Source organism: Lampris incognitus, chromosome 5, assembly GCF_029633865.1.
Source record: "Lampris incognitus isolate fLamInc1 chromosome 5, fLamInc1.hap2, whole genome shotgun sequence".
Classification (NCBI taxonomy): domain Eukaryota; kingdom Metazoa; phylum Chordata; class Actinopteri; order Lampriformes; family Lampridae; genus Lampris; species Lampris incognitus.
The window spans coordinates 33,325,179-33,343,009 of NC_079215.1; the positions used below are offsets into that span (position 1 = coordinate 33,325,179).

The 17,831-nt window shown below is 41.3% G+C and overlaps 1 protein-coding gene across 1 annotated transcript; it reads right to left on the reverse strand.

The window, feature by feature from the left end:
• Positions 1-1,662: 1,662 nt before the first annotated feature.
• On the reverse strand, positions 1,663-11,800 carry LOC130112476 (tetraspanin-5). Its single transcript, XM_056279834.1, has 10 exons — positions 11,380-11,800; positions 9,511-9,561; positions 8,915-9,061; positions 8,615-8,785; positions 8,275-8,400; positions 6,673-6,720; positions 5,026-5,142; positions 4,852-4,913; positions 4,648-4,701; positions 1,663-4,557 (listed from the first exon to the last, which is right to left on the reverse strand). Exons 1-9 carry the CDS (start codon positions 11,461-11,463, stop codon positions 4,689-4,691), a joined length of 819 nt encoding a protein of 272 aa, XP_056135809.1. The 5' UTR covers positions 11,464-11,800; the 3' UTR covers positions 1,663-4,557; positions 4,648-4,688.
• Between the last annotated feature and the right edge of the window lie 6,031 nt (positions 11,801-17,831).

The following is a 17,831-nucleotide window of genomic DNA, read 5'->3' on the forward strand; positions in this document are numbered from 1 at the left end:
GGCATGGATGCCCCCCTGCCCCTACTCACTTCAAGAGGAGCCGTTTTGGCCGCATTATTTGTCCCCCGCCACGTTGATTTTTTTTTCTTCTTTTTGCCATGGTGAATTCTAGTGACCTACTTGCAGGTTAGATATTCACCATGTGAACCAGAGACAGTCCCTTTAAGACAGTGGGTTCAGGGATTAGCAAAGGGGATTGTGGGTAGACACGAGTTTGAGATTTTAATATTGTGAACTGTTCACTTAGAGTTAGTTGGAGGAAATAAACGACCCCACGGCTGTGTGGTCAAAAGGAAACGTGGTCTCATCTCCTTTCCTTCATCCTCCACAATATAAACTTACCACACACATTCACACAAAGCATCACGTGTCAGGTGTACATCATAACTATGATGTCTTTCAAGGCATTTCTTTTTTCTCACGGCACAGTGTGAAACATAAATGTGGACGTTTCTTCATTACTAAGTTCCTCTAAATGTTTTAACCTTCCTGCAAAATCCCGTAACTCTGCACACCATGTTTCACTCACTTGAGGCAATGACAGAGAAAAAGAGGAAATAATAAAAGTAATTCTATTAGAAACTGTGGTCATAATTATCATTATCGCAATCACTACTCACAGCAATAGACTCTTACGTAAATGTGGAGTAAATTAATCTAGTTTGTTCGAGGGAGCAGAATTCGGGCCTGGGATCATATCGGTGAGAGGGTGTTTTTGGTGCTGATAGCTGTTATTGATATTGTGAAATGTACCAGCAAATCCTTGTCTTGAGTCAGGGTTTTCCCCAGGCAATACTAAGGAACCCGACCAAAGGCCAGGTCATTGACTGCACGTGTTTACCATACATCCCAGATAGCAGAACAAAGCAGCATGTGTATCTAAATGGTAAATTGAAATCTAAGTAATTATTTGTGATGCACGAGAGAGAGAGAGAGAGAGAGAGAGAGAGAGAGAGAGAGAGAGAGAGAGAGAGAGAGAGAGAGAGAGAGAGATTTCCACCTAAATAATGTGTAACCTACTGACCTTTGAACTGCCACATTGAGAGGATGAGGTTTATCTGCTGAGAAAAATGGTGCTGGCCTACAACCCTACACTGCTCTCTCCTGCCCTCTTACGGCTGAAGGAAGAAACAGAGGGCCAACATGTACTACTAGTGGCCATCTAACAAGAGCTGGGTATGGAGATTTGGATTGGTTGTGGATGGCAAGTACCTTCACATTTACAAATGGCAGGCGAAGAACTGCAAAGGTATAATCACTGGGTGGAAATGGCTTCCTACTTCTTCCTAACAATATACTGAAATGCTTTTAATTGGCTGCTGTTACAAGATATTGACCCACACCCCTGCTGCGGATGCAATAGGACAGTCATGAAGCTTACAAAGGCAGTGTTTATTAATCTAGCAAGTAAGAATATGTGCTTACTGAATTTTAAAAAGATCCACCGGCATGCTGACAGAGAGATGTAGTCACCGGCAATTATGCTTGACATTTCTTCACCATTACAAGAAAACCAATTCCAATACCTTGATTTAAAAAGGATCATTTATGTATTGGAGGTAATGTGGGTAGTTGGATGCAACTTTTGAACCCTGTAAATTATAAAACAGTGAATGGAATAAAGTCAAAGAAAACCGTCATTACTGGTAGATTTACGTTACAACAAATTTTACTGTAAGAAAATTTACACACTTACAATTATAATAAACAAAACAGAGATATAGTCAAAACCAAAACATTTCAAAGGGATGAATCCACTCAAAACCAAAATCGTTTTGTATTGCCAGTAAATGAAAATAACATACCATTGCACACAAAGAGATCCATTGATTTCCCTCATGAAAAATAAAGAAGTGTTTCTTATGGAAAGATTATCTTCATAGTCAGTGAAGACCTAATATGCTTTACGTGAACATGGTCCGTAAGGCGTTTGTTTGACAGAGGCAGAGATGTCGATGTTCGGCATGGCTCAGGAGGTATAGTGGGTCATCAGTAATCAGAAGATCGCTGGTTTCAATCCCCGGCTCCTCCAGACAGCATGTCAAAGTGTCCTTGAGCAAGACACTGAAACCCTAACTGCTTATGATGAGCAGGTTGGCGCCTTGCATGGCAGCCTCCACCATCCAAGTTTATGAATGTGTGTGTGTGTGTGTGTGTGTGTGTGTGTGAATGGGTGAATGTGAGGCATACACTGAAAAGCGTTTTGAGTGGTCTGTAGACTAGAAAATCACTATATAAATACAGTCCATTTACCATTTTTTTCCATCTGAAAAGATCATAATTGCAAATAACTTGACACCGAGTAGTTTGTAGTTTTAACTTCTTCCACCTGCTGCAAGCCTATATTCTGTAATGACCATTGAGGTAGTGAGGCATAATCCACACTAAGGAGAACAAATATTGTGTTTCTATACAGCCACCCGCACATAACTGCATGACTAAATTGACAAAATAATAATTATTTAGTGGGGCATGAATAGCTGCACATGATATGAAATTAACCAACACAAGGCACTTATCTAAAAATCTGCAAAGATCCACATTTATTCAGATATTTTTTACAACTTTGCATTATCTAATTATATACATGAATTACAAATGAACATGAAACAAAATTATAATATATTATAATCAAGAGTATGAACCTAGTCACAATTATGGCACTGTGAAGTAATGAGGAATGTAGTAAAGCTTTCAGTGGAAAAAAGCAGATTTAATATTGCTGCGGTATTTCTTACAAGACAGCGGTAGTTCCGCCTCAGCCTTCATACTAAAAACAATCACTGGTTTTCCTACACCTTGGCATTGTATCAGTTGTGCAGTGGCCCGAGTTTTACAAGTGTGAAGCAAATGACACTGCAGAGGAATATGTTTGGCTCTCCTGCAACAGGCTAAAGTTATCCATCTAGACGTGGGTTAGATCAACTTTGATTAGCACTGAAGTATTGAGACTACATAATGATTTGAGAAATTGCTACGGTATGCATTTTCTCTCAATTTGAGGTTAAAATTGCTGGTGAGATAGCCTTTCAGCACTAGTTGTCAAGTATATACTGAGCAGTGTGTCTGTCTTCAGTCTTCAGGTGACTACCACCAGTTGACAGGATGCCATTGTAGGCCTTGGAACAAACTGTGATGTGAATGAATGGATCAGATTCCTCTGTGAAAACTTATAAGTGAACATGAAAAGATAGGTAGGCAAACAATTATATAGGAAGATTTCATTAAGGAAACAGACATTCATAATTCATAAAACATAAAATCAATAAGCACTGAGCAACAACAACAAAAAAATATGTGCAAGAAGCAATAAACCATTTACAATGTGCAAAAACACACACCGTTTCTCAAGCTGCTTTTGGAAAGGGTCAGAAAGTTCTGGAACAATATAAGCTAACCTCCTTAAACTATGAACGCAGTCTGTAAAATTTGTATGATGGTCAACCTCCTGCACCTGTAAAAAGGCATTTGCCTGGATATGTGAACTTGAGCACTGTTGGTAGCTAGCTAGCTATTCAGTTGTGTCTGGTAACAAACAACTGGCTAAAAAAAAAAAGCACAAAAAAAAAGCCGTGTAACAGTCATTAGCTACATGCTAGTAGAGCCATTTAGGAGCTGTAGTGGGACACGACAATGTTCTTGCTTTTAGCTTCAATGTTTTTGGCTTTAATTATCGACCCCTATCGATTCATGAATACATTTCACCTTCTTTCACTGCCTAATACCTTACAAAATGCATCTTGAAATAGCACTTGCTACAAATGAATTATGTCTGTCGTATCATGTGAAGAATCATGAGTAAACGTTATCTGTCTCGGCATCATAAAACACTAGATAGGTCTTGGAAATTAAGGATGAGCGCTTGGAAACTGTAACAGGGCTAATACCAATCTCCTCTGTAGCTTCTAAGTAGGTTCTGTCAAACATTCCACAAAGTGCTAAGCAGCCATTTAACACTACACTTGTAACTATTTTACAAATACTTCAAAATATTTAACATTAATGAAATAAAGTTAAATTGGCCAATGTCCTATCAACAGACAAAAGGCATGCAGTGCATTGTCAGAATCAGTTCACCTTCGTACATCACCTTCATATGCAGTGTTAAAACTGCACTTGTGACGTGTAGAGAACCAAGTGCTTATTCTGAGCAAAGCACTACCTCTGAAGCATGAAGCCCTCGCTTATAATACCTGTATACAATGTAATTCCTGTTAGTAAGAGTTAAAGACATCCCTTAACTTTCTAATGATCCTTCAGGAGCTGTGATGTGATTCCTCATCCATAAGCGATAGTACTACCATAGCACCATCAGCGCTGCCTACGAAGAATTGGTTCAACATTGGTAGTTAAATGTCAGCTTCATGAGGTCTCAGAGGTTGTGCTTCATTCAAAAATGGGAGCACAAATAACTCCATTAAAAACTGTTATATACACAGGCGCACAGGTTTTCATTCTAGACATAGCCCAATCAACTTGATCATTTTAACAAATTACGTTAAAATTGTTTCCCTTCCAGTAATTTCCCTTCATGGGTGACATCCAAGCTGGAGAGACCTATGGAAGGAGGCATTTTAGTAAATATACATGCAGTAATAAAGAATCCCATTTACTGTATTATTGATAATGAAATGTACTAAGGCTTACTTGGTACATGCTTCTTGCATTTTAGGATGCCGTAGTAGGTTTTAAGTAAACAAACTGTGGGAGACATGAAAGGTATTTCAGAGCAGATGAAGAAATTCAAAATGAAGATATGAATGAGAGTCCCATGCTAATCAACCATGCATGTGTATAAGACCTGCTACACCTATTGATAATGTCCTTTAAATGATCACTTTTACTACGTACCAGCTCTCTCTCACCGCTTCAATGTCACTCACAAGATTTTGTGCTAAACAAATTCCAAAAATCTGCAAATAGGTAGAAATGTTTAGTAGTTAAATTAAAGCATTACCATGAAAAAAAAAAAAGAGACAGACATCAAATCTAAGCAGTAAACGTTTCGTCATTTTCCCAACCTACCTGTAGTAATGCAATTCCAATAAAGATGCCAGCAACCACAGTCAGGTTGTCTTGAAGCCATTTCTCAAACTGAGGGACGCAACCTTTGATGTAGATGAACGTTCTCTGCTCCGAGTCCTGACAGTAGATGTGACCCCCACCATAACCACAGATAAACAAAAAATAATTCAGATCAAAAAACCTGACGATCTCTCATGACACCTTTTGGATTTTATTTTGGCCTAATGTTAAAACTGAAATACTGGCGCCCGGGCAGTGTAGCGGTCTAGTCTGTTGCCTACCAACACGGGGATCAACGGTTCGAATCCCCGTGTTAACTCCGGCTTGGTTGGGTGTCCTTACAGACACAATTGGCCGTGTCTGCGGGTGGGAAGCAGGATATGGGTATGTATCCTGGTCACTGCACTAGCACTTCGCCTGGTCGGTTGGGGAGTCTGTTCAGGGGGGAGGGGGAACTGGGGGGAATAGCGTGATCCTCCCATGCACTACGTCCCCCTGGCGAAACGCCTCACTGTTAAGTGAAAAGAAGCGGCTGGCGCTTCACATGTATCGGAGGAGACATCTGGTAGTCTCTCTCTGGCTTGGCAGAGGAGATGGAGCAGCGACCAGGACGGCTCAAAAGAGTGGGGTAACTGGCTAGATACAATTTGGGAGAAAAAGGGGGGGGAATCCCCCCCCCCCAAAAAAAACTCAAATACTGTCATGTGCTCTGTGTTGAGTCATTTTGCAAGTCATAGCATACTTGGGCTGGTAAGACGTGACCACTTAAATTAAATTAAGTGTTGCTTGTTCAACCTCCATATCCCATCTCAAAACATACCTTTTCAAACTGGCATATTCAGTCTGATCCATGCTTCATTGAGTTTTGTGCAGATGATTTTATACTTATCTGTTGTATTAACTTTTTATTGTCTACCCTGCTTTGTTTTCATTTTGTGCTGTCTGATACAGTGCTGCTTGTTTTTACTGTGTTCTGTAAGGTGTCCTTGAGTGCTCTGAAAGACACCCACAAATAAAATCTTTTATTATTATTATCATTATTATTATATAGATCTCACTGAATGGTCAACCTGTGGTCCCCTGTAGACACTATCCAATAAAAACTCTTCAACCTCCTGCTGGGACCCAAATATTGTTGTACACCCAATCCAAAATTTTCCCAGTCTGAATCTTATGAAAGCAGTCCCACGTTCAACACTTCACCATTTGTTTTTCCTGGTTTAAAAGTTGAGAAAATAAACATAGCTGTTGCTTCCATTGTGTTGGAGTACTCCCAAACCAAATGAAGGGGTAATTTGTTTTGTTGTTGATTTTTCAACCCCAAAGCATTGCTTCACCATGAGTAATTCCTGAACACTCAGAATATTGACAGAGAGCCAGTTGCTGTACTGTAAAACTTGGGGACTGGGAATGGAGTGAAAGGGTAATATTGTAGCTTGGGCGGGGTAGCCAATGAGCTCATGCAGCCAAAAAGTCCAACTGCAAACTATTAAGGAACAGTATTCGTGATTTTCCACATGCACATTTTCAGGCTATACAACTGTACACCGGTGACATCTCAGATTAAGGATGTTTTAAGGATTTATGGGATTTATTTTGTTGCCAAGATAAGTCTCTGTTAAGTGAATTATAAATGATCCAACTCACTGCTTTTGCTCGAATGTCGTATCCACACTGGGTGTTGATGACGTCCTCCTGTGAACAGAAGAGGGGGCACACGTTCACAGAAAGTCCACCAGCAAATTTTGATCACATTGACACAGAACTGCCTCATAATGGCAAACATCAGTTTGAAGATGGCTTTGCTACTGATACGTGTTTTGATTGCATGGGGTAAAAGACAGGACATTTCACTCCTTTTGAATGTTTATGCGTTGAAAGTTTCATGCGCTATCTATGGGAATGATAGGCCACTGAAATTTTTCTGCATGTTACAGTGACACAAAACATTGTTGTGACGGCTGAGCCTGCTTTGTGATGTCTGCTGGAGGTTGAGAGTTTGGGGGTAACTCTGCTGACCCACTAGATGGACCTGCTGTAAATTGACTCAACAGGTGTTTATGTATGGAAAACCAATTAAAGTGTGTGCTTTTCACATACCGGAGAGACTGAAGGTTGGACATGGACAGACAGACAGACAGAAACACCAGAACCAGCTGAAAAAAGTCAATGACCAGCTGATGGAAAAAAGCTGACATTTGGCTTCCAGTTATAACCCCCCCCCCCTTTTTCTTGTACCCCGGCCAATTACCCCACTCTTCTGAGCCATCCCGGTCGCTGCTCCAACCCCTCTGCTGATCTGGGGAGGGCTGCAGACTACCATGTCTCGTCCGATACATGTGGAGTCGCCAGCCGCTTCTTTTCACCTGACAGTGAGGAGTTTTGCCAGGGGGACATAGTGTGTGGGAGGATCCCGCTATTCCCCCCAGCCCCCCCCCGAACAGACACCTCGACCAACCAGAGGAGGCGCTAGTGCAGCGACCAAGATACATACCCACATCCGGCTTCCCACCCGCAGACACAGCCAATTGTGTCTGTAGGGACGCCCGACCAAGCCGAAGGTAACACAGGGATTCGAAATGGCGATCCCCGTGTTGGTAGGCAACGGAATAGACCACCACACCACCCGGACGCCCCTTTCCAGTTATAAATTGATATTAAAAATACTGTGCATGTGTCCAAAACCACTCTCTAGGTCCAGCATTCCCTAAATTGGCAGACTTTTCCACAGTTTTAATTACAATTATTTGTAGATTATTTTTTCCTCAAATGGACAAGTTTGTATTCCATTCTTTTGGTAAAAGAGTGATCCTGGGTCAACTTATTAAAATAGCCTTTAACATATCTTACATCGCAGAAAATGGCATTTGGTCTCTTCAAGTGCTTTGACAGCCTAAAAAGCCTTTTGTCAAAACATCTCCTCCCAGCCACTTCCTTCCACGTTGTGTTCTGCTTGCACAACCCCACGGGGCTGAAGGTTATCTTGCTGGAACACAGCCATGGCTGTGGTTCATATGCTGCTGTCACATAGATTCTTGTGAACACAACCAAGTTATCTAATCACAGTGAAGACCAAATTAATTCCTATTCTCAACATGCTAATAAGTGTCCCTCTGAATTTGTAACTGTAGTGGTTATGGTATTCTTACACAGTGACCTAAATGATATCCTCAAGCTTGTTGAGCATTATGCATTTATAGGTTGTGAACTAAAAAGCTTTGGTTGGGGAATGGTTTTAGGGTCACGTACCGCTGGATCTTTTGTACAGCAGGAAAAGGGAACTCCACATTTCTCTCGACTTGGGTTGGAGTCGGTGCAGTTGAAATAGATATTCAAGTTCCAATCATCTGCCCCGAAGGCCCCACAACATTCCCACTAAAAGACCAAAAAGACACATTAAAGCCACGCATATATGTCAACAGTGTCCCTTTAAGATGAACTGCTTTGATTCAGACTATTCATCAAGGTCAAAAACCAGCAGTGCTTTAGTGAAGAACAGCTATGCCTGCATCAAATTCCTTAATAAAATGATTGGAAAAAAAAAGAGAAGCGTAAAACAAACAACGTTTAAAACAAATGCGACTCTCACATATTCCTGGGTGAAGTCTATAAGGTTCTGCAGGTCGATGTCATCTCGGTAGGCCCGGATGTTGTTGTTAATGAAGAAGTTCAGCTGGTCCTTGATCCAGTCTTTAAAAACAAAAGCTAGGACTCCTGCAGTCAGCTCCAGGAAAAAGATGATGCCCAGGAACACGGAGAACTAGAACACAGAATTTTTTATTCATTCATCTCCATGTTCGTCAGGCACTATTAGACCTCAGTAAAAGAGATAATTTCAAATGTCATTGTACATGCAGAGCACATGATCAAATATGATATACAAACGTACAAATTTTAGCAAGAATGAGTTCTCTCTCAGTGCGCCGATGCAACCAGCAAATCCTAGGATGAACATCACACCCCCTACCACCAAGAAGAGCCAGACGGGGTCGAACCCCCCCAGGTCTGTAATGGATGAGATGTTGGACAAAACTCCCTGTGGACGTGACAGAGGAAGGTGAAGAAGTGGTGGTGACAAATTGATTGGAAACACAAGTTAAAACACAAGAGATTGCATAACTCAGTACAGTGTACTACTGCACCCCCACCTTCCCAAACACATGCACACACTGCCCCCACCCTCATCACAGCGAATACAATGGATCTGTGAAATTCATCAGATTCATTCAGAAACCATTGTGCAAAAGATCTTCCCACAGGAAAGCGTGACATTCCCCTTTGATTAAGTAAGACCGATGTTTTCACCTTTCCATTTCATTCAGATTGGTGGGTGTAGACCTCAAGTCAGACGGTAAATTGCTTAGCTCAAAAACTTCTTGGTATGTGTTGTCTTTGGCCCTCTGCTGTAGTCTTAGGTCATATCCCTTCATTATTTCCTGTTGCCCATCAATGAAATTTATGAATGCACACGAGTAAGGAACTCACCTTCTCGCTCCATGCCCACAGTCCAATTCCAAGGAATGCTACTCCAAGCAACTGAGAGAGGGGGGGGAGAGAGAGAGAGACAGAGAGAGAGAGAGAGAGAGAGAGAGAGAGAGAGAGAGAGAGAGAGAGAGAGAGAGAGAGAGAGAGAGAGAGAGAGAAGGGGGCAGAGACAGACAAGACAAAGAAAGGAAGAAACAGGTGGATGGAGGGGTGATGACAGTTTCCTTTGCTGTGACTACATCTGGCATAACAAATGGTTTAGCATCTAGATCTACACGTGTGCAAGCTTCCCTGACCTCAGTGCCAGCCAACAAGACCTTATGGTGGCCAGGACAAACATTACTGAAATGCACACATGACGCCATAGAGAGGTTTTCCTGGCAGTGATTCATCGCTAAATATTTCTCATCTAAGGGTTGAAGTATCAGCAGAGATGGTCCACACTAGAAGGTTTTTAAACCAGTCTGAAAACATAAACATTGAGGCTGTTCAAATTCCCCCTTCCGTAATGTCAGTATTTTTATGAACCAGAATCAATTATTTACAGAGTAGTATGAATCAAGAGTTCATCTATTCATTGTAATTGCATATGCTAAGTGGTAAAGCTGCCATGACCCAAAATAAAAGCTCTCGAAATCAGATATAAACATATGAAAACAAGCATTTCTTAAACTTACGACAACATAAAACTGTTACAGACGTTCAGGAGCAGGACATTTTACAGAACAAAGTGCAAAAAAAGAGCTAATTTTAATGATCATACGTGTGGTCAGCTACATATTGAGTTGGTCCCTTGCTTATTTGTTTTCTAATTTTAGAGATGAGTCTGATTAAAAAGAGCCTTATTTCTCATTAAACCTAAGGTTTTAAAACTGAGTGAATGCCTCTTGCATCAGTGTGATAGGCTGTCTAGTTCTTAAGTGTAGTGTTATGTCCACAATGTAAAATGTCATCAAACAAATTTAGACAAAACCCTAGAATAAACATTACTGTGACACATAGCACTGAGTTTACATGTAATAGATAATCAGAGTTTTTATTTTTTTAAGTAGAGGATTAGACATCACTCCACACAGAACAAAGTGCTGTTTTCCATGAAGGTGGAATACAGCTAATTAGTCTGAAGATGTCATTTCTGAAACACAGTAAACATGCAAATTTGCGATAGGCTATCTGAAAGGTGAGGTTACGCCAAAATGGGAAAATAACCACTAAGGCTCAAAACAACCACCAAGCTCCATGCATTCTGAATAGAGCCTTTGTAAACTACAGCAAACCAGGAAAAGCCTCCTTTTTGTAATCTTCTACTCCGGGGAAGAAAAAAAAGTGCATTTACATTTGCAAATACGTTCGGAAATACTGTGCATTTCATCCTATTGTTATTATAGTCTTGGCCTGTGTAGCCTGCAGGACTGAATGTACACTTAACCCGCATCGGTGCTGCGGTGACCAAGGAACGAAAACAAAAACTCAAGTCAGTAGCAGTACTCGGAAGGAAGTGTACCAAAGTAAACCTATATTTAGTGACGTAATCATGCACGTTTTATAAAAACCGGCGTAAAGTGGAAAGAGGCACAATTTGGCACGAGAAAAAACAATCTTTTTAACTTCATCGGTTGTTAATTGTGTAACGAGCGAGTCGAACATTTCCGACGCTGACAAAAGCATAACGCTTCGGTATTTAGGCGGGGAGCAGTTTTATATTCATAATCCATTACAGTGAACAGAAACTTGACAACAAAACTGATAGGTCCACGTTATAAAGCATTACAGGCCTAGGCGACAAACGGCGATCGCGGAAATCTTCCATGTGTTTTATGACGGGGCCTAAAAAACGCAAACAAGACGGGTGTGATGCGAGCTACTTACCCAGAATATTATATTGAATCCGAATATGAAATATTTGATACAGCAACTGACTTCATGAGCCTTGAAATGCTTCCCAGACATCATCTGCCCGTCTTTACAAATGACGATCGCGGCAGAAGGAATCACATTTATGGTCTCCGTTTGACAGATCGGTTCTGCAAACCCACCCTTCACGGTTCAACAAATGTGTCAGTTGTTTAGCGATTAATTGTGACCAGCATCTTGCACCTCGTCTGGCAGAAGGTATGGACGATGCCGCGGGAGAGCGTTGTCTGTTGATAATTTGAACACTATCGTTCGCCTAATTATGTTTCAGCAGGCACCAAGCAACCCTGGAATAGACCCACAAAAATAAAACATTAAAAATTGGTCTTCCTCTAGTCTCGCGATACCAGACATAGACGCTGCACTGGCAGCTGGATTGTGCCTCGATCCGACGCCATATTGGACCGGGCAAAATCGCTAGTAAATATAAAAATATAAGTAAACGGGGTAGCTGCGGTTTTTCTGGACTAAAAGCATTATAACGTTTACATTTTTTTTATCGATGTTTATGAGTCGTTTTAATATTTAAGGGTTTATGATCTACGTAGAGTAGAAAAAAGTTTGTCTCCAGTAATTTAGAATCTTGATAGTTAGGCTATAACCGCTGCTAGACGCTCAAGAGTGTGTATCAGCGTTAGGTTTACATGAACTGAATTACCTAGGTGGTGAAAAATAATTCAGTGTCATTAAATGTCATAATATCATGAATTCTCAAATGGCCCTTGAGTGTTGCACAGTATCAGTCTGTTGTGTTGTTTAGTATTTGGTATCCATGCACGTTACAGTATTGTTTAGTACATTTCATCCCATATGTTTAAAGGGAAAACGAAAACCCTTCACTTTTTTTAACCTGTCAAAATGTCTTGCCCACTTAGTTGTCCATATCTGAATCAATATCATATTGAGGACTGACTGCGATATCTGCATTATAATTGCACAATATTATTATATTAGGATTTATGATACAGTGGTGCTTGAAAGTTTGCGAACCCTTTAGAATTTTCTATATTTCTGCATAAATGTGACCTAAAACATCATCAGATTTTCACACAAGTCCTAAAAGTAGATAAAGAGAACCCAAATTAAACAAATGAGACAGTTATATTTGGTCATTTATTTATTGAGGAAAATTAGAGAACCCAATTGAAAAGAGAGAGAGAGAGAACCCAATTAAACAAATGAGATATTATACTTATACTTGGTCATTTATTTATTGAGGAAAATTATCCAATATTATATATCGGTGAATGACAAAACTGAGGATGCACAAACCAGTGCATTCTTCCGGTCCCAATTGGGGGGGGGGGGTTGCGTCAGGAAGGGCATCCGGCATAAAATCTTTGCCAAATCAAATATGCGGATCATAAACAAGATTTCCATACCAGATCGGTCGAGGCCCGGGCTACCAATGACCGCCACCGGTACTGTTAACCAGCAGGGTGCCGGTGGAAACTATTCTACTGTTGGGTGAAGGAGAAGGAGAGGGGGAAGGCAGGTCCAGAGGCAGCGAGAGAGGACGAAGGGTAGGAGTGTGGAGAAGAGAGTCAGAACTTTGAATATTGGCGCTATGACTGGTAAAAGGAGAGAGCTGGCTGATATGATGGAAAGAAGAAAGGTAGGCACACTGCGTGTGCAAGAGACCAGGTGGAAGGGGAGTAAGGCCAGGAGTATCGGAGGTGGGTTCAAACTCTTCTACCACAGTGCGAATGGGAGGACAAATGGGGTAGGGGTAATTCTGAAGGAAGAGTATGTCAAGAGTGTGCTGGAGGCGAAGACAGTGTCAGACAGAGTGATGAGTATGAAGCTGGAAATCGAAGGTGTATTGCTGAATGTTATCAGTGCATATGCCCCGCAAGTTGGGTGTGAGATGGAAGAGAAAGAAGATTCTGGAGTGAGTTGGATGACGTGGTGGAGAGTGTACCCAAGGAGGAGAGAATGGTGATTGGAGCGGACTTCAATGGACATGTTGGTGAAGGGAACAGAGGTGATGACATCCGAGCTCTGGACTGCAGTCGCTGAAAGCCTAGGGGTGAAGCTGCACCGCACCACGGCGTACAACCCTCAGGGCAACGGTTTATGTGAGCGGTTTCATCGTTCTATGAAGGCCGCTCTTCGGGCCAGCCTGACAGACAGTAGCTGGGTCAACCGGCTCCCATGGGTCATGCTTGGCCTGCGGACCGCCCCTAAGGAAGACCTCCAGTCCTCCTCGGCCGAACTGGTTTACGACCAGCCACTGCGGGTCTCGGGGGAATTTCTCCCAGACGGCGCGGCACCCTGGTCTGCTGCCCGCCAACGGGCTGTGTTACAGGACGCTGCCGGCGTTTTCACTCCAGTCCCAACTTCGCGGCAAGAACCTGCAGTCGGCCGGGTACGTCTTCATCCGCCATGACACCCACCCCCTGCGACCCCCCTACGATGGCCCCTTCCGTTTCCTGGCGGCGGGGGCTGAGAACTTTGTTGTGGATGTCGTCGGTAAGCAGGAGTGGGTTTCGGTGGATTGGCTTACCTGGACTTGGACAGGCCGGTTCAGCTGGCCCAGCCCCCTGGGCGTGGACGCCCCCACCTGCTCCTACACCCGTCAAAAGGAGCCGATTTGGCCGCACTATTCATCCCCCACCACGTTGATTTTTTTTTGTCATGGTGAATTTTGGTGGGGGGGGGGGGTGTAGTGACCTACTTGCAGGTTAGATATTCACCATGCGGGCCAGAGACAGTCCGTTTAAGACAGTGGGTGGGGGTTAGCAAGGGGTATTGTGGGTAGACACGAGGCTGAGGTTTGAAGCAGAATGAACTGTTGACTTAGAGTTAGTTGGAGGAAATAAACGACCTCACGGCTGTGTGGTCAAAAGGAGAAGCGGTCTCGTCTCCTTTCTTTCATCCTCCACAATACTATATTACACTTGTATTCCTTACTATTTATACTATACTATAGTTTTACTTATTTTTTATTTACCATATCGTGTAGATATGATATACTGCTTTAACATCTGAATTTCCACTCTGGGAATCAATAAAGGTCTATCTTATTATCTTACAATTGTCTTTGTCTGTAATTGTCCGTCTTTGAGTATAGTATCTGTACCCTGTCACTCTTATAAGAATATAGAAAGCAGGCTGTCAGTGTCCGCCTATTTGATGATGATTTGATTTGTCGATTTTGTTCCGTTTTTCTCAGTGATGGTCAATTTTTAATACTTAAAGATGCAGTATTTCGACCCCCCCAGTATTTCAAAGTGAAAGAGTTGTGTTCTGACCTGGAGCACAAGAAAAGCTAAAATGATCTGGACCTAGACAGAAAAAAGCCATACCCACAATGTAAAAAAAAAAGCATTCATATAGCACTTTTCTACAGCGCATGCATAACATTCACCTACCCAGTCACACACACTGATGGCGGAGGCTGCCATGCAAAGCGCCAATCTGCTCATCAAGAGCACTTAGGGGTTTAGTTTCAGTTTAGTTCATATCAGGGACCTGTTCACATAGCGGCGTCTCCACAAGTGTTAACCAGGGAAAATAAGCCAAATACATGCTTGACAAACGTGAGTTTTAACTATCCCTTATGACAACGACTTATTTTCCACCACACAAGTAATTCAGGTCATGTAAGCCTAACGTTGACATACACTTCTCTTGAACGTCTAGCAGCGATAACCCAACTATCGACACTACGTAACTGGAGACAACACTTTTGTGTACTCGTGTAGATCATAAACCCTGGAATATAAAAACGACTTATTGAAATTGGTTGAGAAGTGTAAACGTTTATAAAGCTTTTTAATCCAGAAAAATCGTAGCTCCCGTTTACATGTATTCGTCTACTAGCGAGCTTGCCCGGCCCAATTTGGCGGCGACGTTGACGTATTGCAGCAAGGAACCGAATCAATGACAGCGCCTACCTACTGCTTTGGAAAGGACACGCCTTACCGGAAATGACGCCTCTCCTCGTCCTCCTCCGTAGTAATACAAATTCCGTGTTACAGAGAGCTTTTTAAACCATTGAAAATGGACTACATTATAGATTGTGTTTGTTTTTATCGTTTAATTTTTTTCGCCGCAAACGCAACAGACATCAACAAACTTTGAAGGAGTTGTCTTCGGTGACTGCGGCTGAGCCATCCTATAAAATGCACGTTGCTGTTAGGACAGCGTTTACAAGCAATACGAAGGGCCACCCTGAAGACTTTGAAATTGTTCTGCAATGCAGTTTTTTAATTTTTTAAATCTCTCTAATTGTTTCCATCCAGTTTTAGCGACGAAAGCTGCGAGACTGTCCTCAGTCTCTACTTGAGCGACGTGACATGTGATTCTAGTCTTCCTCTATCTGATCCATCCATGGCTGTTATTTTATTGATTGGTTCTGAGACGAATGATGGAACCCTTCCAGGCAAGAAGAGGGGGGACCCTTCCTTCGCCAGCGCCAGTTTCAGCCAATGGAAGTTAGAGGGGAGATGTTTTGACTTGACGGCCTTCTTAAATGTTTACCTGTAACCATTTGATCACTTAACTTGGCAGGGAAACTAAACGTGTCTTCCCAGATATTCAATTCAGTTCAATTTAATTCAAAACTTTATTGCAGATCCAGGGTCCACAACAGACAAAGACAAATAGGTAAAAGACAAACCCTAGTTAATACACAGAGTGAACACAATAAAATAACATAAAAGGAACAAGTCAGTCTTATAAGAAGGCAGCTATACCAGTGGTCTCACTGCTGGAATTGGTAGCGTGTGGCACTGAATCGTATATTAGTTAAACCCTTGATGATTACATTATCAGAGTCACTGAGCCAGCAGATAAATTTATACATGAGATTTCTTAGAAGAGCCTGAAAGGTACTGAGTCCTGCAGCCACAAACATCTCACTTGCACGACACCATCTAGGTCTTTTTAGTAGTATTCTCATAGCATCACTACTCGAAGCCTCTGTAAACTTGCTTTTTTGTAGTTTAACCACAGATGTGCAGTATAAAGTGGTGTACAATATGCTCTGAACAGAGACATCTTCACACTAACTGAACACATACCAAACTTGTGTGAGTGTTTGCTTGTGCATACATCATGCGGCATTGCCTATAAATGTCATCATCATCATCTGTCATTTGCTCAGTAATATAATGTCCAAGATATTTCACCTTATTACATACCCCAAGATCATTATCAGAAAATTTAAAATCAGAAAACTTTGGACCATTGACCTCTTTGGTTCTGCAGATCATGACAACACTCTTACTAGCATTGCATTTGATATCATGCTCCACACCATACACTGAACATATATTAACGAGCTGCTGGAGACCAGCGCTACAGGGACTAAGAATAACAAGGTCATCAATCATGCAACCAGTGTTACAGGCTTTCAACTGCTTGGACAAATCATCAATGTATAAATTGCAGAGAACTGGAGACCCCAAATGGGGCTGAAACACTATTACCCCATTTTACTTGCATAATCTGGTAGGCATACCAATAAACCAGAATTCTCACAATTTTATTTAGGCACCTCTCTTTGACTCAATTTAACAAACGTTCTATGATTGACACGATCAAAAGCTTTACAAGCATCAATAAAACGCATAAGAACTGACAAGTTATCTAGGCTGCATCCAGATATGAACTGTGACATTTAAAAAACTAATCTGCATAGAATAAACACTTTAGCAAGAGAAGCCTCTGCCTGTAACACAAAACTTTAATGTTTTCAAGCATATGCAGTTTCTTTAGGTTAAGAAAAGGGTGGTTCACATAAAATGTATATAGCCTTATAGTGTGTTAACTGTTTTACTGACATTTAATTTAATTTATTTATGGTGCAAACATAAACACCTCAGTGTCAAACAGTTTTGTCTGAGAAAAGCAAAACAGTTACTGACTAAGGGCATGACAGGCCATTTTATTATTTATTCATTTAAGGCACTAATAAAAAAAAAGACAAGTGCTTATTTTTTAAACACTCGTCACTATTGTAAAATCACTAGTTGCTAAAAAATTGGATACAAGTTATATGAACTGAATAGCAACCAGTCATTTTTAAAAACCTACTAGGCTTCATTCAAAAGCAATTAGTAACAGTGGTACATTCACTAGTAAATACTAGAACAGCAAGTGGCATTAACACATACTAGTTACTAATATATCAATAAATACTAGGAGAATTGTCTTAAGAGACATTTTTACCAACTAGTGACTTTACAATAGTGTCATGTGACAGCCAAAATAACCACTGGTATTTAAGACAATACATACTACTGTTTAAGTTTTAGTGAGTAGTGCCTAATTACCCCAGCCATCTTTTTATGGTGGGTTGCATTTGGCTAGTGGACTATGGTCTGTTTAGGCTCTAGTCACTAAAGATTAAATGCAAGTACTTACTTTTTTAAAACAGTATTCTCTATTGTGAAGTTACT

Excerpts from the sequence above, each read along its gene's own strand:
- LOC130112476 (XM_056279834.1), bottom strand. The coding sequence starts at position 11,463 with ATGATGTCTGGGAAGCATTTCAAGGCTCATGAAGTCAGTTGCTGTATC. Across the intron at positions 9,562-11,379 it reads GATTCAATATAATATTCTGG|TTGCTTGGAGTAGCATTCCT; the intron begins GTAAGTAGCTCG and ends CCCCTCTCTCAG. Across the intron at positions 8,786-8,914 it reads ACTCATTCTTGCTAAAATTT|TTCTCCGTGTTCCTGGGCAT; the intron begins GTACGTTTGTAT and ends TCTGTGTTCTAG.